The sequence below is a fragment of the Malurus melanocephalus genome, unplaced genomic scaffold, assembly GCF_030028575.1.
Source record: "Malurus melanocephalus ecotype Western Australia unplaced genomic scaffold, MMel_1.1 scaffold_356, whole genome shotgun sequence".
Lineage (NCBI taxonomy): Eukaryota > Metazoa > Chordata > Aves > Passeriformes > Maluridae > Malurus > Malurus melanocephalus.
Genome location: NW_026623588.1, coordinates 209159 through 233026, shown reverse-complemented (window position 1 = coordinate 233026; position 23868 = coordinate 209159). Strand labels below are relative to the sequence as shown.

The following is a 23868-nucleotide window of genomic DNA, read 5'->3' as shown; positions in this document are numbered from 1 at the left end:
GAGCGCGTTTCGGCACCGCGCTTGTTTACGAGCTGTCGTCTTTGGCCCTGGCCGTGTCGTGTGCCTCGTCCACGGCGATGGATCCGGGCAGGACGCGGCCAGGGACCGCGGGCGCCGCTCCCACCGACGCGCGGGGGAATTGGCGGGCGCTTTTTCAAGCATCTGGCGGCTGAATATTTATGAAGTAGGAGAGCAAACCAAACACCGCGAATCAAAGGGAACTGAACCCGATACTTGCAGTYGCTGAAACAGTCAGGAACCGGTTTCTTCCTGCCGGCAGCAGGGCAGGAGCAGCGTGTCCCCCGGGACAGTGGGGTGGGAGGGAGAAGAACCCATCAGCCAGCTCCAGTCCAGCAGGGCCAAGTGGGGCTGGTGAAACTGGGAGYAGCTGTGTGACAGCCACGCAGATTTACACCCCTGCCCCACAGCAGGAGTGGCACCCAGGGGATGGGATGGGTTTGGACCCAGGCAACCAGGCAGGGGGGTCTTGGTGGGGCACAGAGTGGGATGAGGAGGGGAGGACGAACAGCTCCGCAGAGAAATACGTACCAACAATTTAGTAATACCTAAAAAAAAAAAGTTTCCCAGCTGGGATTTATCGGGGAGAGCTTTCCAGGAGTAATAATAAGGAAAGAAGACTCCTGCCAGCACCACAATACCTTCATGTGGGCAGGGTGAGGTGTGGTTTTGGGAAGGCAGGTTGGGCAGCTGGTAATAGAGTGGGCTCAGGGTGCCCCTGCAGTGGGCAGGAGCTGCCAGGCACAGAGTTTTGAAAAAGGGCTGTCTTGGAAAGCCCTTTGCAGGCATTTGGRGCAGAGGCTGTTTCCCTGTGGACAGCCCCTCCACCCAAAGCTGGGCTGGGGGCTGGAGAACAGGCTTCTGTTGCTTCCCAGGACTGGTGGGATTAAGCCTAAAAAGGGAATTGTTGGGAGTCTTTACCAAAGAAGGAAGGCCGGCTGTGCTGCTGGCAGGCACAGCTGGGGGAGGGATGCCACAGCCCAGCCCACAGGTTTGGGGGCTCACTCCCCTGCTGGTCCTGGGCTCCYCTTGAGTGCACCGGGGCCAGATCCAGCCCAGAGGAGCGGCAGAGGCCGGTGCTGAGYTTGGCCCTGCTCGGGGCTGCTGCAGGGGTGGAGCTGCTTGGATCCTGTGCGTTGTGTGCAGCAGGTGTCGGGGTAGSGGGGGATGAGACCTGCACTGCCCCCAGAAATTCACCCCATTCCTTCCCTGCCTGCGTGAGTTCAAACAAGGCTCCCATGGGGAGAGAAGGAGTCAAATCCCAGCTTCTTCCCAGTCCTCTATCCTCCACCTTTCACCTATCCTACACTCTCCAATCTCCACTTTCCATCCTCCACCCTCCACCCTTCACCTTCTGCCTTCCATCCTCTGTCTTCTACCCTCTATATTCCACCCACCATTCTCCACTCTCCATCTTTCACTCTTCCTCTCCCTCCTCCATCTTCTACCCTCTATATTGCACCCACCATCCTCCACCCTCGATCCTTCACCTTGCGCCTTCCCTCCTCCATCTTCTATCCTCTATGTTCCACCCACCATTCTCCACTCTCCATCCTTCACTCTTCCTCTCCCTCCTCCAGCCCCTGGCACCAGGTGGAACAGCAGAGGAGAGCTCTGCCCTGGCTGTGCAGAGCCCTTGCAGTGCCCTGCACCCATGGAGGGGCCCTGGCCCTTCTCCCCAAGCTGGCAGATGTGTTCCACAGCTCCTCATCCCTCTGTCCTTATCACCATCACCAGCCAACCCAAGCTCAGAGCCAGGCAAGACACCCAGTGGCTGCAGGGCTGTGCCACAAGGACAAATCCYGCCCTGATCAGAAAGTCAGGATTTGCTTTGTCTAAAGGTCCCAGCCAGGGAATCTGGAGGTGACACTCCTGAGCTGTTTTATAGTGAGGGATTGCAGCTCTTGATGGGCTGCAGGTCAAATTCACAGTTATTAGAACTTAGTAAATGTGGTTTTAACAACCATCTGGCTCTCCTTTTATATGCAATAACCATCCCATTACACCGAAATAAAATCCACATTTAAGGCTCCTAATTGCTCAAGTGGCTTTAGCTTTTTTTCTCTCATCTCAAAAAAAAATTAAAAAAAAATAAAAAAAGAAAAGGAAAAAGTCTTCCCATTTCCATCTGTCATAGCAGAAAAACTTGGCTGTGAGTGTCCAGCTGCCTCTTGAGGCTGGGCTGGTGTTTCAGCCCTGGGAGAAGGCACTGGAGCAGCCAGGCTCCCCATGGCCCCTGAGGATCCTTTCCCCAGGGCAGTGGTGGGGTCAGCCACCCTGCAGCATCCCCGGGAGATCCCAGCATCCCTGGGGATTGTGTGGTCATCTCCTGATATGGATTAGAGAAGATCAAAGACTCACCTGATAGCTTGAACCGAAAAGAAATGCCATCTTACAAAGGATTTTGAGTTCATTTTAGTTTGGCTTTGCTCCAGTTCTGGGCAAAACATCTTCCCCTCAGGACAATGGAATGGGAAATGCCATCACAGCTGGTCAAAATGTGTCACTTGGTTACTGCAAAATGTGAGGTGATGCAAACCCAACCTGGCAAAGCAAAATCCCTTTCTCAGACAGAACAGTAAAATCAGGCACACTGATGCAGGACATTTTTTTCCTTCCCCTAGGAAAGCTGCAGTGACAAGATTTTGCACTTCAGAAAAGCTCCATTTCCCAAGGGAGAATGGGAGAGAAGTAACCCAGTACAAGGGAGCATCCTCAGCATGGCAGATGCTCAAACTGTGAGCATCGCCTGTGTTGAGGTGGCCAAACACGTTCAGGYTCAAACATTGGGGAATTCAGGTGAGATTGATGGTTCAGCACCTGTGGGCAGCATGTCTTGGCTGGGGTTTACAAACCACCAGGGAACCCTTCCAGAGCCCACATGTCATTCTGGTCAGAGGGAGAGGCAGGGACAGAGAGGGCAGGCTGATTTCTCAGCAGTGGCTTTTGCACATTTAGCAGCTCTGAGGCTCCCTGCTTGCCCCCAGCGAGGCCAAGCACCCTGTCCATGCCACACCGAGTGCCCCCAGTGCCAGGGAGGGCAGAGACAGTGGGATGGGTGTGCAAATGGGAGCTGCACCGGCTCCAGGGGAGCTTTCCCAGAAAGCAAAAAGCACAAGTTCCCAGTGCCCTCTGCAGGAGGAAGCACAGCCCTTTCCCCCAAATTTTGGAGCCTTCCAGGAGGACAGTGAGCACTGGGATGGGTGTCTGTCACCCACAGCTTGCWGTGTCCCCTGTGGGGACAGGGACATGGAGGCCCATCCGCCCATCCCCAGGGSCTTGTGGAATAAAAAACATTTTGCACCTTGACTTGTACATTGCTTCACTGMAGGAACCCRGGAACCCGAAYAGCGAGGCCATGGCCATTCCCAAGRGTCACCTGAAACAATCAATGCTATTTATTCCCACAGGAAATCCAGCCTGGTTTGGGTTTTGAATGACAGAGCTGGGGTTTAACATTACACTTGCCTTTTTGTATCTTTTTATTTGGTACTTTAAGAAAAATAAGGGGAAAGAAATGAAAAAGTGGTAAACAAAACTCAGCACTGCATGGCCCATGGCACGGGATTGTTGTCCTGAACATGGACTTGTTCCCCAGTGTGCAACACCAATTCATACACCAAGGAGAGGTATTTCTACTTTTTTTTTTTAATTTGCACAAAGTAGGGAGCTGGGTGACAATCCACAAAAGGCTGGATCCCTGATCATCAAGACTTTACACTATTTATMCATTTTGACAAWGGTATTAGCAATYATYGGTTGCAAATTAYAKAACTTTTTTATTAATTAGTAYTCAATCCCMTAGTTGCTRGTTATAACTCTCATGYCTCATGCTAATTAGTCCACTGGCAGAGTTCTTCCTTCCATTTGAGTCTGGKGTCTGTCTGGAGCAGGCAGTCAGTGAGTTGGTGGTTGTGATCTCCCAAACCCAGGATTATCTCTCTCTGAGTTCCTGAGTTCCCTGACTTCACTCCTGCTGGCTCTTGGCCAGACAGCCCATTCTTCTCCTCAAAACAAAAGGTAAGAATCACAGAATTAGAACAGAATATAGATTAGAACACTCTGAGCTGGAAGTGACATATCAGGATCATGGAGTCCAGCTCCTGGCTCTGCACAGGTGACCACAACAATCCCACCCTCTGCATCCCTGGGAGCGTTGTCCAAACATTCCTTGAGCTCTGTCAGGCTGATGCTGTGACCATTCCCTGAGGAGCCTGSTCAGTGCCTGACCACCCTGTCTGTGGATGAAGAATCTTGTCCTGATATCCAGCCTAACCCTCAGCTGGTTCAGCACCCTTGGCTGCTACACAGCGATGTGATGCCACGTGAAAAGCAGGAGCAGGTCACCAGGATAAATCTGAATCATGGATTATCCTCACTGATTGATGGTCGACAGCAAAACTTAGGGATTTAATTAATTAAACGAAAAGGTAATGAATTATAAAGGGATGGGTTTTTTTCCAAAAGTTTACGGTAGTTCACCAGTTCACAGCAGCCAAACAAACGAAGTTCACAGTGCAATTGCTTAATCGTATCTGCACGATCATATTGCATRTCATATCAGCTACTGATTAACATCTGTAAAATGAAAAAGTTTGACTCAAATCCCCATTCAGATCTCGAGGGGCTCGATGTCAGCAGGCAGAGCACGGCAGGGCATGGCACGGCACAGCGTCAGACAAGGGCAACACGGTGTGACACAGCACGCCACGGCCTGGCACAGCTCTGTGGGGCTGCACACGGTGGGAAAATACCGCGGAACGGCACGGCATGGCACGGCACGGCACGGAACGGCACGGTGTGGGCACTGCACGGCATGGGCACACACGGTGCGGGCACGGCACGGCACGGCACGGCACGGCACGGTGTGGGCACGGCTGAGACGCAGCCCTCAGGCGCTTTCCCGCCGCGGCCCCTTTAAGGAGCCCTGGCCAATCAGCGCAGCCCACATCCTCGCCAGGGGACGCCTCCGAGGCCCGCCGGGAGGCCCGTACCACTCCCGCCATACGGGGGAGTCGCTTCTGCCCGTGGCCTGGCTGCTCCCCGCTGCCCGCTCTCCGCCCTCTTCCTCTCCCTTCCCGCTCACTTCACTCTCGTTCACAGTTTCTCGGTTGTCGTAGCGGGCAGCAGTGGGGCTGAGCGACTCTTGCATAATACGCTGTTTCACTCACGCCCCCCTCTCCGGTATGATGGCGCGTGCCGGGGCGGGGCGGGGCGCGGGGCGGAAGCGGCACCGTGGCGCGGGAGGGGGCGGCATCATGGCGGCGCCGGGTGAGCCCAGGGCGGCAGGGCCGGGGCCGGTGTCGGTACCGTGGGGATGGGGAGACCCGGGATAACGCGCTTGTCTCTCCACAGGCCTGCGGCTGCGTTTGGAGGCGGCGCTCAGCTTCCTGCTTCTCCTTGCCACTGCCCAGGCCCTCGTCCCCAGCCATCGTCTCACTGYCGGCGACTTGGCGCGGCTGCGGGCGGTGCTGGAGCGGCCTTTCACCGATGTGCGGGCTGCCTACTACTCCATCGTGGGGCTCAGCAGCCTCGGGGTGCGGGTGGCAGACGAAAAGGTGAGCGGGGGAGGGCCCGGCTGCCGCTGCCCGGGGCGCTTTGCTGTGCTGAGGGGCTGCATAGCAGCGAAAGACGAATTACAAATGTAATATGAGTTTATATAGCGAGCTTTGCTTGGACAGGGCCGTGTGGGAATGCAAAACGTAGGTGTGTTATGTCCTTGTAAGTACCGGGGTATCACTGGTAATTACCGACTCTCACGTGTTATTTGGGTGAATTGCATCTTTGTCCGGGTAATAGGATGCCCCTGGCTCGCTTACACTCACTGCCTGTAAAATGGCTTTAGGGCTCGCTCCTCCAYGGCCCGTTATGGTGTCACCGTGGATATCAATTAAATTTGTTTAACTGTCTTGTGAATAAGTTCCCTGTCTGTGGTATGTTTGCTGCACTGTACTGTTGAAATTCTCATGATTGTTTCACTCCAAGTACTGAATTCAGCCAGGCCACTAGATTGTGCTAGTTTTCTTATRATTACTTTCTAAGGCTGGTGATATCAGCTGCATCTCTAAATATTTCTAGTTTAARTATTGCAGGTTGTCGTTGTAACAGCCTCCTCACACAGGCACACCTGCTCACATACATGTGAACTGTAAACAGAAGTTTGTTCTTTCCTCGTGGATTCATCCARTACAGGGGTTCTAAACCATCTGATCTTGGTTTYTCTTTGGGTGCTGCATATAAGCTCTTAACCCTGAGGCTGCTGAAGATGTGGTTCTTCTCAGTGGATTCCTTTCTGTGGCCAGTTACTGGTCAYCTGTGGGCTACACTGGGAATTGCTGCTTTCCTTTGTGTCATTGTGGCTGGATTTTTTATTAGTTCCTAGTTCTGGCAGTGACAGCACAGCTTTTGCTTCTGCAGGTAAACAGTAATTATTTCTTTATTTCTCAAGGTTTGTGATGAGACTTTTTTCTGCACGGTGCACTTCTTCACAGGGTGGGACTATTTGAAAGGCAGAGGTAGTGAAAATAATAGCTAGGTATGACACTTGAATATATGCCATGGAATGACCCACCYGCAAGATGTTTGTGTGCATTGATCAGCTCCCCTCTCAGCTGTCTCTTCTCAAGGCTGAACAGTCCCAGCTCCCTCAGCCTTCCCTCCTGAGAGATGCCCCAGTCCTTTATCATCTTCACAGCCTCTGCTATTTCCTTGTCCATCTCGAACTGGGGAGCCCAGCACTGAACACAGCGCTCCAGATGCGCCTCAGCAGGGCTGAGTAGAGGGGCAGGATCACATCCCTGACCTGTTAGCAGTGCTTTTCCCGGGTAMCACTGGCCTTCTTGGCCCCCAGGACACTCTGCTGGCTCATGGAAGCTTGTTGTCCACCCAGACCATTGGTCTTTCTCCAGAGAGAAAGTCGTCTCCTGAAAAGCTATCCCATTGGTAGGCATGATTTCCTCTTGGTGAATCCATGTTGGCTACTCCTCATAACCATGTTTTCATCATGTTTTGAGATGACAGCCAGGCTGAGCTGTTCTAACAYCTTTCCAGGGCTGAAGGTGAGGCTGATTGGCCTGTAGCTCCTTGTGTCCTCCTCCTTTTTGAAGACTGGAGTGACGTTGGCTTTCCTCCAGTCCTCAGGCACCTCTCCTRTTTTCCATGAGCTTCATCCAGAGATGATGGAGAGGGGCTCAGCAAGAACATCTGCCAGCTCCTGCAGCACTTGTGCCTGCATCCCKTTGGGGCCCACGGATTTGTGGGTGTCAAGTTTGACTAACTGATCTCTAACCTGATCCTCTTCAATCAAGGAAAAGTCYGGGAATATTCCTTGATAATGCAATCTTGTCCTACACTTGGCAGASTAGGATCTGGGGGGTATAAAAATGTACAGTGTTCATGGAATTGTCTTAAAGTGTCATTTAAATCTCCTCTCAGTGGTTTAAGTTAACTTCTKTTTCTCCACAGGCTGCATGCAAATTCATCAAATCTCATGTGGACTCCAGCAGTGTTGAATCCCTCTTTTATGCTGCCCAGTCCATGAAGGTCCTGTCAAGCTGTGAGGTGAGTGTGGAGCCCTGAGTTCTGCAGACAGATATTACCAASCAAAACTTAGGSATTTAATTAAACGAAAAGGTAATGAATGATACAGGGATTTTTCCCAGAAGTTTATGGCAGTTCACCAGTCAAGTGTGTTGTTCCAGAAAGGAATCAGTGCTGATTAGAAGGCCTTGTTTTTTCAAGTGTGAATTGCTATTTTTCCTATGTTCTTCCTCAGGTTACCATTTCCAATGAGACCAGGGAGCTGCTGCTGGCAGCTGTCAGTGAGGATTCCTCAGTCACCCAAATCTTCCATGCTGTTGGTGCCCTGAGTGGCTTTGGCCTTCCTTTGGCATCCCAGGAAGCACTGAGTGCTCTCACTGCTCGTCTCAGCAAGGAAGAGAATGTGCTGGCGTAAGTCTCAGACAGGAGGGATTCACATGTTTTTGCTCCAGGCAGCTGGATTTTGAATTAAAGAGTATTTTAATGCTTTATGTTTGCAATATAGTGTAGTAGAGTAGGTGTTGTGTTTTCATTTGATGTATTTGTCCAGTTAATTATTGTTCCTCTGGAAATATATGTTTTGTGGCTGTTCTTGTATGATTTTGTAAATTAACTTATATATGCRGTTTTGTTCAAGTATAACGGTCAGTAAAAGGATGGTATCCCAAAAAAAGCCTCCTCTTAAAAGTATTGACAACAAATTTTTACTTAATACCCAGCCATGATTCTGTGTCATTTATGGTTGTAGCAGACTTGATGCTCTTTCTCAACACTCTTGTTTGTATTTCGGGGTATCTGCAGTGAGCTGGAAAATATGTGCCAGTAAGCTGAAGGAATCTTGGYATTTATCGCCAAAGAATTTTGTTTCACTGTGAAACAAGAGAACAGAATGTCCCTTTAAAGCTGGGGAAGAAGGGGAAACTTTAAAACTTGCTTTGTTGACTGAAAAAATGGGTTCTTGCAAGAATCCTCAGTAGCAAGTCTGGGATCTGTGCTCTGCAGGGATCAGTTTGTTCTCTTGTCTGCCTTTGAGTTTCTTGCAGCGCTGATGCGGCTAAAGTGACATTCTGTAATGAATGCTAAGTTCACASTAAATCACTTCAGATTCATTCTCTTGAGTGAACTGAAGGCAGGAACAGCTGTTTTACACTTTATTCAGAAKAGAAAATTCAGTTGCTTTGATTTAAATGGTGCTTGGCTTTTAAGGAAGGTATAATACATTTGTTTGGTTTTGTTTGTTCTTGTTTAAGAACCATCCAGGCTTTGGAGACTGCATCTTACCTGTCCCAGCAGGCAGATCTAAGTAGCATTGTTGAGGAAATTGAGGTAGGAACACACAGTGCTCTCTMATTATTCAGAAATTTGCTAGATCTYTTTAGAACTATAAGATGTATTAATGTGAAAAACAAAATGAAAAACCAGCATGGCTAATTGTCTGCCTGATGTGGTTTGGCTTTCAAGCAGATAATTCCTTGGACTTTTATCTGTTTCACAGTGGACTGAAACATAGAAAATCCTCACATTTACATGTAATTAAATCCACTAAAGGCTGGGGGTTTCTCTTTCTTCATGCTTCTATATAGCTATTAAAAATATATAATTGATTCCATACTGATAATTCTTGATTACTGAAGAGTTAACTTCTGTGGATGTACTAGAATGCAATTTAAATTTTAGTAACTTTTTCTGTCAGGATCTTGTMGCTCGTTTGGATGACTTGGGTGGAATTTACCTGCAGTTTGAAGAAGGAATTGAGACCACTGCCCTGTTTGTTGCTGCTGCCTATAAGCTGTCAGACCATGTGGGTACAGAGCCAGCAATAAAGGAGGTCTGTACCTGTCTTTTCCTCCATTGCACACTCCAGCTCCCAAAAAAGATCAGTTTCTGATGTCCAGTGAAACAGCCTGATGTAACTGAGTACRATTTCTAGTGGAAAAAGTATTGAGCACACTCAGTGAAAAGGGACATTGTGGAGGGAATGCTAAGGAACAAAATCTAAGGGGAAATTCCAGCTTGAAGATCACAGGCAGGATTTGTTGAGGTTTTTTCCTTTTTCAAATGTGCARAGGGAAATTGCAAGTGAGGCTTAGTTTTTCTTTGTTTATTGAGACAAGGTTTTGAAAAAAACTGCTTCTTTCAGAGTTAGTTTTGATATTTGGCACTTGTGTAGCGCTTCAAGCGTTTCAAATGTTCAGTGCAAATGTTACTTATCTGTGAGGAAATGCAGGCACCCAAGTTTGGGGTGCCCAAAAGAGAAACAACATCACCATGTGCCTGCAGGAATCCAGATGCAGAAACTGCTTGTTGTCTAAGATGAAAGACTATTGGAAATTTCTTTTGATCTTGGTTAAGCTAGAAATCATTACTGCAAGCTAGCCACTTGATGGTTTTTTTTTCCACAAGTTAATGGAGTTAGATGTACTTTGGAGTGAGAGTGGCAGCTCCCTAAAGCAAAAACCAAAGKGGCAGGGTTAAGAATGAAGCCAGTGTAAGACATCTGAGTTCAATCCTGGCTCTTTTCCACACTGCWGCCAAACAGACTAATGCAAAGTAATTTTGATGTCATTTTTGAGATGGTGATTCTGCCGTGCACAATTCAAACTGTCAGCGTCCAAATTATGCTTAAAAAAAAGACCAATTAAGGAAAACTGTTTAGTGTTATTTCAGAATTGTGCTGTCAGAAGTGGTGCTGTGGAGGCTTAAGGCTTTATCTCTGCTGAATGGTGAGAGTGCCTTTGGAATGCCACGAAACTCTTTAAAATATAACATGTAATATTTGAAAAAATAGCTCCCTCTTTTTCTCCCCCCTGCTTCAKTGAGAGTGTCAGTTACTGATTAGGGTCTGGAGCAGTGCCATGCCCTCCACAGACATGAAAAACATGGCAGGATTTGCACTCTGCAGGAGCTTTGTAGCATTTGTCTGGACGCATTCTCTGGTTGTGATGTTGTTTGGTGCGCACTGGTAAAGCRGGAGGGTGAAAATTTGAGATGCATTGGATTTCATTTAGACGTGTTCTCTGTAGGTCAGTAAGTTGTATCCCTATTGCTTTAGTTGGGATTGTCTTTGATTGTATTCACTCTCATTAGAATTTAGAGCAAAATCCTTTGTTTGGATCAAAGTACATATAGCCAATTCCTGTTTTCCAGACTAGCAGGGAGTGATGGATGGAGCTGAAWAATGAGGGATAATGAATAATCTGCAGAGGGTGGTGCAGATGCCCTAACCCCACCGAGTCAGACTGCAAAACCATCTGGGGGGATGCGGTCCCACTCCTGCTTCGGAGAAAATAAATTAGCTTTGGCACATCCCAAAGCCAGAGCTGGCTCTGWGCTCCTGGTGGTACTGCTTTAAAGCTAATCCTCTTAGCTTGAGGACACTGCTGAGCCTGGGGGGATACACCTGCATGGGCCTAGACTGGCTCCTTCCAGAGCCATTGGGATGCTTTGCTCCATGGCCTTCCCAGCCTGGCAGGTAGCCAGGATATCAAGCCTGGTCCTGCTTCATTCTATGAAGACATTTGTACAGCTCTTGCAGCCAAATTGTCTTTTTGCAGCTACATGCAGTCTGGGTAGTTAAGCTGACAACATCTTCCACTCCAAAACACATCGTTTGCAGGGGTGGATCCAAATTCTGGTTTTCCAAATTCTTAGCACAGTTCCAGCCATTGTGGTTGGAACCTCCCAGCCAAGAATAAGAATGCACATGTGAAATTCTAAAGGTAGATCATTTTGGGTTGCCTCATAACTTGAACTGTTTTTAAAGCAAATGGAAAATTAAACAGTCTTTTATGAATGATGTTTTCATTAATAACACTATGCTGAGCCAGTTTGCAGTGTTGTGGTAAGCTGCTGGTGCTTATATGTGATTGACTTTTCCTCTTTCAGGATCAAGTTGTCCAGTTGATGAATGCAATTTTTAGCAAGAAAAACTTTGAGACACTCTCAGAGRCCTTCAGCATTGCTCGTGCTGCAGGTTCCTTATCCCAAAACCGCTTCCACTTGCCCGTCATCGTTGTCCCTGACGGGCCTGCGGCCGTGTCTCATCATCAGCCCATACTCAGGGTAAGCCTTAGCCCCAAATCTTGGCTCAGTCTGTAGTATTGTAGCTCTCAAGGTGTAAGGTGATGTCTTTCATTCTTAGCTCTGCAGCTCAGGTTCCAGTAGATCTGGGATTTTAGTGTTTTTGTGAAATGATTCTTAGGAACCTCGGCTTACCAGACACTGACTCAAGAAGGCACGGTGTGGAAATCAGCCCTTCACCTTCCCYATTGTGTTAGAAAGAACAAGGGACTCTGGGGTGCTGAGCAGSGGGGAACTCTGGGTGTTGTCTGTGCTCCTGCCTTGCTGCTGGGACAAGTTTCACAGAAATGTTTTTTTTCTCTTAGCTGCAAGTGACCAATGTTATGTCCCAGCTACTGACTCAAGTTTCTGTAAAGCTTGACCAAGCCAAGTCTGTGTCTAGCAAAGCCACTGTCCTTGAACAGCTACCATTTGCTCTCTCTGGGTAAGAAAATAAGAATGTTTTTATAGTAAGGCAAACGGGTGTTATTTAAACAACGTTGAACTTGCTTCCATAAGTGTGTTTCCACCAGAGAACTGTTTCTGTGATAGAAAAGTCAAAATGCTGGGTTTTTTTTTGTTTTGTTGATGACGAGTGACTGAGCACATTTGGTGGTGATTGTGAATTTCTTTTGCTTTTTTTTTTGACTGGGTGCAGGAAATTCCACTGTTCTTGTGACCTCGGTCAGCTTTGAAGAATTCTTTTTCTTTTGCATTTAGCAGTGCYAGTTTTCTGCTGTGATTGTTTACCTGTATATTTGGAGGCTTCTTAATRCCTTGAGGTTTTTTGTTACAGAGATTTCTTTGAGCTGAACTTCATGAATGTGAAACCTGCAAGTGGATACTATGATTTCTCTATCAGTGTGGATGGAGATAAGAGATTTATTGCTAACAAAGTGGAGGTGGGTGTGCTCTTTGATGTATTTTAATTCTGTGCCTATTCAATGAAACAGYTTTTTATTTATGCTTGTGAAGGATGTTGCCAGTTGTATGGAATTTTTATCACATGTTTTTCTGTAATGCATTGGATTTTGACTCAGGATTATGACCAGCAACCAGATTAATATATGATCAAAAGGGATTTGTGTAAGTTTCAAATCTGACTTATCACTTAGATGTTGATCTGATAGCATATGAACAAAGGGTAACAGTGGAAATGTTTATGTGGCAGCCCTAAGTCGATATGCAGAAATTATTACCAAGTGTTAGTTCTTCAGAGCATTCCAGATTTGAGCCTGTAAATCTCAAGGCCTGACTATCTGTTGTCTGGGGATTGCCTGATGTGTGGAARCTGAGAATTTGTTTTCTGTTTATATAAGCTCTAGAGCCCTAGGAAAGAGTCAAGGAGTCTTTTGGCATCTCCAAACCATGTATGTGGTGAAGATTTTGTAGTGGAGAAGCAGTGACCAAAGCAAAAGAAGTCTTCCTTTCATGCATACACAGCTGTTTTTTGGTGGCAAAAGCTGTTAGACCACGCCTTTCTAAAGAGCAGTTTGTATAAACATTTAGAGTTTKCCTTTCCTCAAGTTTGTAACAGTGAGAGGAATGTGGCCTCTGTGACTTCATGTAGTAGCCCCAGTGTCAACAGCTGGCAATGCTCTTCTCCAGAGGTCTGTTCCCAGGGTTAATTTTTGCCCTCAATCACCCATTTAAGGAAACAATTAGCGTTTCAAGTCTTCCAACATAGTTAGCTTTGAGTGGAGGAAGACACTTACTTACAAACTGCTGACMTTTCCTCTGAGTATCAAATTGACTCTGTGCGTGGAGCAGTAATGGCATTCAGGGTGTCAGAAGGGGCTGGATTGTCTTGCTTAAGCTGGGGCTGGCACAGGGAGGCACCGGCAGGAATGTATTAGCGCTGGCAGCTTTGTGGGAACCGCTGCTAATAAGACACATTGTTACGGGGGAGGACTGCTGGGGAGCTGCTTTTTCCTTACTGTTATTAGCATTAATTGTCCTTAATGCACCATCGTTTTGACAGTAATGAGCTAAACCAGTGGGTTATTACTCCGGCAGAGACTACATTTCCTGGCATTAAAATATTTGAGAGATGTTTGTGTACTATGCAGTTGGAGGGGCTGTGTGCACCAGCTTTGAGTTGCCTTCACACAACTTTTTTTAAATTAATATTTCATTAGTCCGTCTTTCTTTAGCGTGTCTTGAAACAAATTAAGGCTTTGCTAAAGTAGCCTGAATCATCTGCATGTTAATGGAWCCATTTTCAGGGATAGCCTCTCTCTTAAATTACACTTTCTGTTGTAAAGGAGCTGCCAAGATGATTGTGTTTGAAGTCTGACCTGAATAGTTTAGTTAATGTTTTTACATATTTTTCCCACAGGTTCCCTGTGAATTATTTTTCGGGCTGAGGGTGTGGGGCTGGTTCACATGAGCAAACCTGTAAAAACAAATTGTAGTATAAGATGAAAAATATCTTGGCAATGAAACTTCAGTTCTCTAGGGGAGCATTTGTAAGCTGTGAGAACAAATGTGCTAATTAAAAACTACAGACTGCAGTAACTGCTTATGTTTGAGAGAAGAATTGAAATCAGTCAAACCCGCTCGGCTCAGTGCCTGGATGGGCTGTGGTTTGGGGCTGGGGAAAGGGCAGGAAATAATTTCTGTGCTTGGGGTTTATACTGCACTTAGCATAGAAGAGTGTGATAAATGGCAGGGCCTTATTGGCTGCCCTGCACTAAGTGATGAATGCTGTGACTCTGAAGCAAAGCTTGCTGGACAAAGTGCAGGTCTGCAGGAATGCTTTGCCGTTTGCCTGCTGGTAATAAAATCAACAGAAGCCTGTTGGGATTTAGGAGCCACCAGAGGCAGAACTGGTTGCTGTCCAGAGACCTCTCATCTCCAATTGGTGTCCAGAAAGTAGAAGGACACGTGCACAGGCAGTGTTAAGTTGTRTCATATGTGATGTAATATTTAATAGCTAGTTTCTGCTAGTTCAAAAGGAAATCTAGTTGGATCTGAGTAGTTGGACTGTTGCATTAAAAACAGCTTTCTCAAGGGCAGCTAATTCCAGTATGCCTGAGAAGTTGGTGTCTGCAGAGCTGGCTGCTTGTGCAGAGAGGAAGGAGATGGCTTAGGGTTAGTAACTGGTGCAGGAGCTTTTCCAGAAGGTGATTTACTGTAAATCCTTCTGGTCAGGTTAGGCTCTGACTTGGRTTTAGCTGTAAGGCCCTCTTGGGGGAAGCAAAGCATCTGCAGTCAATTTGACYATATTTGGTGTATGTAGAGTGCTCTGAAAATTTTTCTATTGTGTTTTGTTGCAGCTGAAAGTAAAAGTTTCCACAGAAGTGGGGATTATTAATGTAGATCTTTCTACCGTGGATAAAGATCAGAGCATTGCACCAAAAACAACCAGGTAAAATKTGGGGGGTGTGATCTTTTAGGAGCAACCCTGACTCTAGAGCCTTGGTTTCTCTGAGCACCAGGCCTTCTCTTGAAAGTTCACCTCAGTTCTGTGTGCTTTTTCTCCTCCTAGGGTAGCTTATCCAGCCAAAGCTAAGGGCACATTCACTGCTGACAGCCATCAGAACTTTGCTTTATCCTTCCAGCTGATAGATGTGAACAGTGGAGCTGAACTCATCCCTCACCAGGTTAGGACAATTTTTGTCATTGCTGTGTCACTAAGATGTTCAATCATGAGGCATCTGAAGTGACAGTTGCTCTTGAAAAGATTTGATAGGTTTTGAGAAGCCTTAYGTTTCTGACATGTACTGTGAAGATCACTGATCTCAGTAGATGGGAGATTTGGTTCATCTGTTTGTTAAATGAAACCTCTCCTGGCTCTGATTTGTGTTGTATTTAACTGCACAAAGTGAGTGCCCATCACCTGCACCATAAAAGCACACTTCTGGTTTTTTTTTTTTGAATGTAGATTGTTGGCTGAAAAATGTCCTTGAATGTTGCAATCTTCCTTGCAGACTTTTGTCCGACTTCACAACCAAAAGACTGGCCAGGAGGTGGTGTTTGTTGCTGAACCAGACAGCAAGAATGTGTACAAATTTGAATTGGATACCTCTGAAAGAAAGACTGAATTTGACTCTGCCTCTGGGACCTACACTCTTTATTTGATCATTGGAGATGCCACTCTGGAGAATCCAATCCTGTGGAATGTGGTATGTAGCTGGAAGTGGGGTGATGTGATTTTGACCTAACAGGCAGTCTAACAGGAGGGTATAGTACAGGCTTGGAGGCAAAAAGCTTAAATGTTTTGCTCTTTGTAGTGAACAAGAATCCTTTTGGCCATTTATGGGCTCTACAGTTTGCTATTCATTGCATGTTTTAAGTAAACTTCAAAGCAAGACAGAAATTAATATTCATTTCATCATGTGATGGTGCAGAAACCTTGGAATGTTTATGGGTTTGATTGCAATTTCACAGCAAACTCTCAAGGTTTAACTTTTCTGTTCTTTCTCTGCTGGAAATAAGTCCAATTCTTAATGATGGGTGAATGGCATTACTGCCTCTATTTAGGAGAGGTTGCTTCTTAAAAAATCTGGTGGCTTTTTCTCCATTTCTTTTAAGAATCCTGTAAATTGCAGACTGGCAAATAAGGAAATAGAGCACAGAATRGAAAAGGTTTTATTAATACATTTAGATATAAATGCATGAAGCTTCATTTCATTTCAGGCTGATGTGGTGATTACATTCCCAGAAGAGGATGCCCCATCCACAGTCCAGTCCAAGAACCTCTTTGTTCCCAAACCTGAAATCCAGGTACAGTCAAAATTGTGTGGAGATCGGGGCTTAGTGTTATTTGTTCTCATCATAATTTGTTTGTAAGTAATGCAAAGGAAGACCAGACTTACTGCTTAATGGAAAGAAATTTGTTGCAGTTCTCTATTATATGAATAAATAAGCTGTGAGAGAGCAACTGGTGTCAGTGAGAACACTCAAACATGAAAATTTGACCAGGTAAGCACCACAGAAAGGTTTCTGTTTCATTCCAGCCATCTGTGCTAATTAGCCTGTGTCAGGCTAATAAGCACTTCTGTGAGTGCAAGGAAAAGTTAACTGCAAGAAATCAAATGTGCAAAGACTGGAATAGACACTGCTTTAAAAAGTCAGTCTTTACCTTAATATGAATGGCTCTCATCCAGGGGAACATCTGAGAGCAGCAGCAGGGCTGCAGCTGGTCATCTGGGGAGCAGAGAAGCTGCTCTGTTGGAACACTCCTACTCATGAGTTGGCTTTGTTTGTTTGCAGCACCTCTTCAGGGAACCTGAGAAGAGGCCTCCCACAGTGGTYTCCAACACTTTCACAGCGTTGGTTCTCTCCCCGCTGCTTTTGCTGCTCATCCTGGTGAGTGGACTGAGTCACAGAAAAACAACACTTTTGCCCATCCAGTCCAGAGCCACTTAGGAGATTGGACAGCTCAAGAGTTTTCTTGCTAAAACTGTTCATCATGACTGGCACAGCAGTGCTGCAGTCACAGTCAGCAAATGTCAGTGCAGAGCATTGGTCTGGTTTGCCAGAGTTTATAGTCAAAGCAGAATAACACTGCTGCCAAGGTGAAGTCAGTGGATGAGTTTCTTCAGTGTGTTTARGCTGGGAATGGTGAATAATAGTGGGCAGATTAGGTTATAATAACGTTAGACTTCACAGGCAAAAAGCAGTTATTCTGCCTCATGTAATAAATCCACCACACAATCTGTGTTACTTAATCCTATCAGATTGAATTCCCATTTACGGACATTTGAGTGTCTGTCGTTGGAACATCCACTGCTACTCACTGTATCAGCAGGTCAGCAGTACAAAATCTCATTGAGGCGAGTTAAATTATTCCTTATTTGGAAGATGAAACTGATCCCAACAGTAATTTCCCATTAGCCAGTCTCAGTGAAAGCTGGCATTCAGGCAGTTGTGWCCTCTGGTCACAACAAACACATTAATGACATTTTCATGAAAAAACTCAATGTTGCTGCTTCTGTTTCCCACCCTTCATGCCTTTATCTTTTGTAGTCAAAAATTAAAATTGTTGTTATGAGCAAACATCTTGTATCAATAGCTGTTCTTTGGCTGAGTCCAAAATGAGAGGCTAACCTCTTTTTRTTGTATTTTTAATGGAAATAGCTGGATAGAAATAGCTATGTCTGGTTTTTTTTTGCTATATAAATTTTGTGCTCTCTCATCAGTTTAAGATACTTGAGGAACTGCATTAGGGCAGTCAGAAGTAGCAGGAGAAATTTTCACTAGAGGAGCTCAACAGGGCTGCCTTTAGCAAAACTACTACTCTCCTCCTTCAGTAGTAAATACACGCTTCTGAAGAATGCACTGGTTTCACTGAAGATCTTAAAGCAGACTTGATATTGAAGCTTAAAATAAAARCCTGTATTTACAAGGTTGTTGTAACTCTGGTTTTGTTTCTTTTCCTTGTAGTGGATCAAGATAGGTGCCAACATCTCCAATTTCAGCTTTGCTCCCAGCACCATTGTTTTTCACATGGGACATGCTGGTAAGTGTCAGAGGCTTTCTGCTKYGTTTGACCTCCTCACCTGGGAGTTACAGATGAGAGCTGGTGGTTAATGGGCTCGTGGTCTATTAACTCTAATGACATAACAGCATAACATGTGTTCTCTTGTTTCCATCTGCCTTCCTGCTTTTCATGATTGTTAATATGGTGATAAACCTGTTTTGGCCATCAGCTTATAACAGCCGTCATTATCCGAGCCCCTCTCTCACTCCATTTATCTGTACTTAATAGAACTTCTTATTTCCAGAGGTCACACTTTCTTTATTGCATGTTTATCCTCTGAGAGCAGGGAGGTTCTGTGGAGATTGAAACCTGCAGGACTCTGTTAACAATGAAAGGCTATGTCTTTTCTTTAAAGCKCTTCCCATGAAAGCACTTCTGGTTCTTTGGCTGAGCCAAATTTTTTCATCAATTTTAATGTGCCCTTGGTCACACAGTTATTTACTGTCTTGGTAGAATTTCAAAAACACAGCAGGTTGGGAGAACATTGGATCTATTGATTTCCAAATGTCTCTGTTTCTCAGTCCAAGTCAGTTTCCTTGGAAGTTTTATAAAGCTGTAAGTCCTTACAGATGTGTGAGGTTAATATCCTTTATTGAAATCCAGAGTTTCCTGCTCTCTTTAATAGCCCTTAATGTCTATAACATGTCCATAATTCTGCCACAGGAGAGTTGGTTGCAAGCTACCTGTGTCACACTTTCTTTTCAGAATCTGAAAAATSTGGGGACCCAGATGCCTTCATTCCCTGGCAATAAAATGTGTTCTTTAGTTCTGCCATTCAGAGCTTCAGAGAYGAGATAGAAACCAAAGGCCTGGCAGTACAGTTGTTCTGAGGATAAGYGGCTGGTTTTTGAAATGCAGTTTCAACCATGGGCTCTTTTTTGTTTTCCCCAGCAATGTTGGGACTCATGTATGTCTACTGGACTCAGCTCAACATGTTCCAGACTCTGAARTACTTGGCCATTTTGGGTGGCATCACATTCCTGGCAGGCAACAGGATGCTGGCTCAGAAAGCTGTGAAACGGTAAGGGGGGGACACAGCTTTGACATCAGTGGGGAGGAGGTCTCAGGGTGCTGCTKTGTGTCAGTGAGCACTGCTTTGGGCTCCTGACCTTGTGTGTGGGGCTGGGCTGCTCAGCCCCACTCCCTGCCTCTGTCTTTGAGGGGCTGTCCCCAGGGTGCAGCTCCTGCAGAGAGAATTGGCCATGTGGCCTGTGCTGAAGCAAGTTCTTAGAATAATGTTAGATTATGAAAGCCATTATAAATGCAGGAGAGGCCCAACTGTTTGGGAGCTGTGCTTATTATACAGATTTTTAGAGGAAGGTAAGGTGAGAGTATATTAGTGCTATGTTCCTCTAGGTAAGGGGAGATTGTAAAGTAAAGGCAAACAGCTGCTTATCAGCTGTGCAGCAACAGAGAGACAACAAACACAAGCAAACCCAGGGAAAATTCTGCTAGATATTCGGGATACAGCTTCATTTCTGTACTGGCACTGGACTCATTCTGCACACTTGTGTCYTCTGCCCTGCAGTGTCTGGTGACTGCCCTGGCGTGGGCAGCCAGCGCTTTGSTGACCCAAACTTGCAGTGCAGTGCATTGATTAGAGGTCACACCATTCCTTCTCCTTCACTTCTGCCACACACAGTTTCCATGTGAGACTTAAGATTTAGCCCTTTGGGCTCTAATGTAGCATTTGACTTTGAAGATGATCTTACTGACCYGCTTTGCCATCAGACCTGTGCTTTCCTTTTCTCCTTTTGAGCCACTGGAAGCTTATCCCTGCATAGCTATCTGCACAGATATCACAGAGTTCTCACCTTTTTGACTGCACTGTATTGAAAACAGGACAAGAGCTGCAAAAAAACTGTAAGAGTATAATTTTCAGGAGGCTTGCATTGATTCGTTTTCTTTAAAAAATCTCTATATTTATGGCTGTATCAGGGAGGATGATTACTTTAGTTAACCATTTCCATACTGTCCTCCCAGCTTTCTCAGCCTTACTCCCTCAGATGTGCAGCCCTCTCCACTGTGTCACTTTATCTTGTCAGTATAACTTCCTACCGGAATCTTGTTGCTCCTGGGGCTATGTRCATCATTTAATAATGTTTCCTTTTTTACTTAAAGACTAGTGAGACATTGTTATTAAGTGCAGATTGCCTAGCATACAGATTTGGTGAAAAATAATACAATGAAGCAAATTTCTAAGTGTCTTGGCTCAACCAGGGCTTCTGTTAGCRCAGAAATGCAGGTGGTTGGTTCCTGCTTCAAACCGCTGCAGGGGGTGTCCCTGTGCTTTTTCATTGTAAATGACACGAAGCTGCAACTACAATGGCAAATTTAAAAGTAAAACTTCTCTCTGAGGCTAAAGTTAAACCCTTTGTACGTGACTTTAAAGTTCAAAAAGACATCTTCTTGTGAAGGTGCTGCCTGCCTGTCTSAGATGCTGAAGTGCAGTGACAATTAACCAGATTGCACTGTGAAGCAAAGCTGTGGAGGCCGACAGCAGGCAAGGGGAAGAGAAGGGGTCTGTCTGTATAAACCATCTTGTTACAGAAGTTACCAGAAGGCCTGGTTTTGCTTTTTGCATTTCTGTCACTGGGTCTGGTTCCTGGAACAGGGCTGCTTTCTTCCTTGCTGTCTTCTCTGAACCTTTCTCCCTCTCTCCTTTTGGCAGGATCGCTGCAGAGCAGAGCAGTAGGTTGGCAAAGTATAGAACGCTGCGGTAAAAGGGGGTTTGCTAGTGACCAGCTCTTCAGGAAGTAAGGGCCTTTTTGGATTTTGCCTTTCCCTAGGCATGCTGCCTGTTTCATTTCACCTCATCACTCACTTCTTTTGCAAAAAATATGTGAGCTGAAGCTGCTTCCCCCAACGTTGCTTATTGGGCTTTAAGTCAGTCCTTGGGTGCTCCTGGCTGCAGCTGGGTTCACATATTATCAGTGCACGTTCTCTGAGACTAAATTGCATTTGTGTGATTTCCTTAATTGTCTGGAGTTTGTGTGGTGATATGTGCACRTGTAAATATGCTGTTGTGGGCACCAGGGCAGCTTTCAGGTGATGAAATACACTTAGTTTAAACAGTATTATTACTTCTACAACTGAACTATTAGTAATGTTATCTGGAGGAGACCATGATGAAAGTGWCTGATACTGGGGTTGTTCCCATCCTGCTGCTGGTGCTCCCTATCCCCACCTGCAGTRTTCTGGCTGTTCAGCTGCCAGACACTGCCTGCTGAATTACATCCTCATTTGGGGTGGTGAGAGCTTTGTGCAGCAGAGCCAGGTCAGCACCACTTCTCTCAGCTGAGAACATGACCCAGTCCCGGGCTCACCCTCCCATTAGAGTGAACTGGTCATGATGGCTCAGGCACCAGCAGCTCCCAGCCCCCTCCATTCCATACAATTGTGTGCTAGGTCTCCATTGCCACTTGCCAGCAGAAAGCCCTTCATTTCCTTTCRTTCCAGGAGGTAAGGTCCCAGTTTGCTCTAGGAACAGTGGTGTAGGAGGCAGGACTGACTGCCCATTTCTGGGTGTGTGTGCATGGGGGCTTCATTCCTTGCTCAGTGCACTGKTGTGTTTGGGGAAGAGGGAGAGCATCTGGGATGGGTCCTGTGAGGAGACAAATCACTGTACAATGTGCTGCACAGGTCCATCTCCTGAGCATCTGCTTCCTCTCACATCCACAATCAGTGCTCCAGGCACATGGGGACCTGAACAGAGCCCAGTTTTTGTGGTGAAAATCCAACCCAGCCCTGGGAGGATGTGCCACACAAATGGTGTGAGCTCCTGTCTGCAGGTCAGGAGTGTGCAGGATGATTTCATGGAAACTACCCGTGGAGAATTTTGCATCATGTCCCTCAGAAAAACATTTTGTTACTGTCTCTTCCCTCCCTGGCATGTTTTGAGGTATTTGAACACAGAAAAAGCTACAAGAAGTTACTGGACAGGGACTGGAGATGGCTGTCACTTGTCCTTGTAAATGACTGYTGTGTTTGCTGTTCAGGCTCCTGGGTGCTTCTCTTTAACATCATTTTGGGCCAGTGGTTTGCAGCTTTTTAGTGGCCTGTTACAAAGTGCCTCATGAGTGTGTTCTCCAGAGCCTGCATGTTTTCCTGTTTCTCAGCCTGGTATTTAAACTCCTTCATTCTTTATGGGCTGTAAGTAATCCTGGAGGATCATGGAATCACAAACTGGTTTGGGTTGGAAGGGACCTTAAGCTCATCTGGTTCCAAACCCCCCTGCCATGGGCAGGGACACCTTCCACTAGAATTAGGGCCATATCCCCCCTGGCCTGGAACAAATTCCAGAGATGGGGCATTGACAACCTCTATGGGCAACCTGTGCCACCCTCTGAGTAAAAAATTTCTTCCTAACATTGTATCTGAAGCTGCCCTCTTTCAGTTTAAACCACTGCCCCATCTGCCTGTATAAAACATCCCTCATTCTATTTTATAAACCCCTTCAAGTCCTGCATGGCCACACTGAGGCCTCCCTGGGCTTTCTCCTGGCTGAGCAACCCCAACTCCCTCAGCCTTCTCTCAGAGCACAGGGGCTCCAGCCCTCAGAGCATCTCTGTGGCCCTAAGATCTTGCAAATAACTAAATTCACAAACCCTAAATTAGATTGGGCTGCCACGTGCAGGCACAAGTATTTTTTCTCGTTGCTGTTTTCTGATGCTATGCCAGTTAAGAGAGTTTCTACCAGCTCCCAGGCAKGACTGTCAGGTGCTCAGCATCCATAGCTAGGCCTGTGTCTGGCATCATGGAAAGCAAAAGGACCCCAAAAATTTGGGTCTGCTGTGCCAACATCAGGCTGCTTGATTTTCTTGAAGATCTTTGTGTTTACATGGACCAATGATTCCCAGTAGATGGATCAGCCCTGTTAAAAGGAGAAGTTAAGGTACTTGGAAGCTTTGCGTTCATCGTGGTTTTTTTTTTTTTGTTAGGAGAAGTTAAGGTACTTGGAAGCTTTGCGTTCATCGTGGTTTTTTTTTTTTTGTTCAGTTCTGTAATTTAATAGGCATATTAATTCCTTTTGCACCAGAAATTGATCATTTTGTCTGACGTTTTCCATCCTCCTTGAATTCCATCCYCCATTCCAGAGCAGTACTGATTTTATCACTCAAGCTGCTTTTGGGAAGCTTGTCCAACGAGCTTCCTTTGACAGACAATGAGGGGTCTGGGGGCACTGGTGCTGTGCAAGGAAGGGCTTTGTTTTCTGGAAGAGTTAATTTTTTTGATCKTTGTTTCCAGGACACACTAGCACCAGAAGAGTGGAAGAAATGTGGAAAAACAAAGCAAATGCCTTCAGAACAGAAGCGAATAAATAATGGAACAGCCAGAAGAAGGAAGGCAGAAGATGATTCTTTTTTACATATTAAGTCAAAAGGGTGCCAGTTAAACTTTTTTTAAAATCTTTTATTTTCATCATTGTGTTCATGCTACTGGAGTGCTTTTCATATGAATCTGGAAAATCCTTTCTTTTGTGGATCCTCCCCCCTTCTCCCAGGACATTTGAATTTCCTTTCAAGAAAAAGGAAAAAGCAAATACAAATCTGCTTTTCCCCAGATGCCCTTTCCTCAKCCTAAAGATTTGTGAATAAAGAGGAAAGAATGGTCCTGAATGTTGTGTTTTGGCTGTCTCATGGGCTCACATGAGAACGAGAAGAGCTTTTTCTGCTGGGTAATTTTGTGTGAGTCATTGCTGAGTGTGAAGCTTCCTGTTCTTTCATGTCCTTTCCCAGGGGGCTGTGTTTATTGGGGGGAACATC

General features: G+C 45.9%; 1 protein-coding gene across 2 annotated transcripts; it reads left to right on the top strand.

The window, feature by feature from the left end:
* Positions 1–5207: 5207 nt before the first annotated feature.
* On the top strand, positions 5208–23715 carry RPN2 (ribophorin II). Of its 2 annotated transcripts, XM_057378381.1 has the most exons (18): positions 5208–5289; positions 5374–5576; positions 7483–7578; positions 7793–7968; positions 8808–8883; positions 9251–9385; positions 11443–11619; positions 11943–12061; positions 12413–12518; positions 14895–14986; positions 15107–15221; positions 15549–15743; positions 16258–16344; positions 16834–16929; positions 18007–18082; positions 18995–19124; positions 20775–20859; positions 23351–23715. In XM_057378381.1, the coding sequence occupies exons 1-17, from the start codon at positions 5208–5210 to the stop codon at positions 20824–20826; spliced, it is 2013 nt and encodes a 670-aa protein (XP_057234364.1). In that variant the 3' UTR covers positions 20827–20859; positions 23351–23715. The 2 variants fall into 2 exon arrangements, with proteins under 2 accessions (XP_057234364.1, XP_057234365.1); XM_057378382.1 differs by lacking the exon at positions 20775–20859 and having other exon boundaries at positions 5238–5289.
* The last annotated feature ends 153 nt before the right edge of the window (positions 23716–23868 follow it).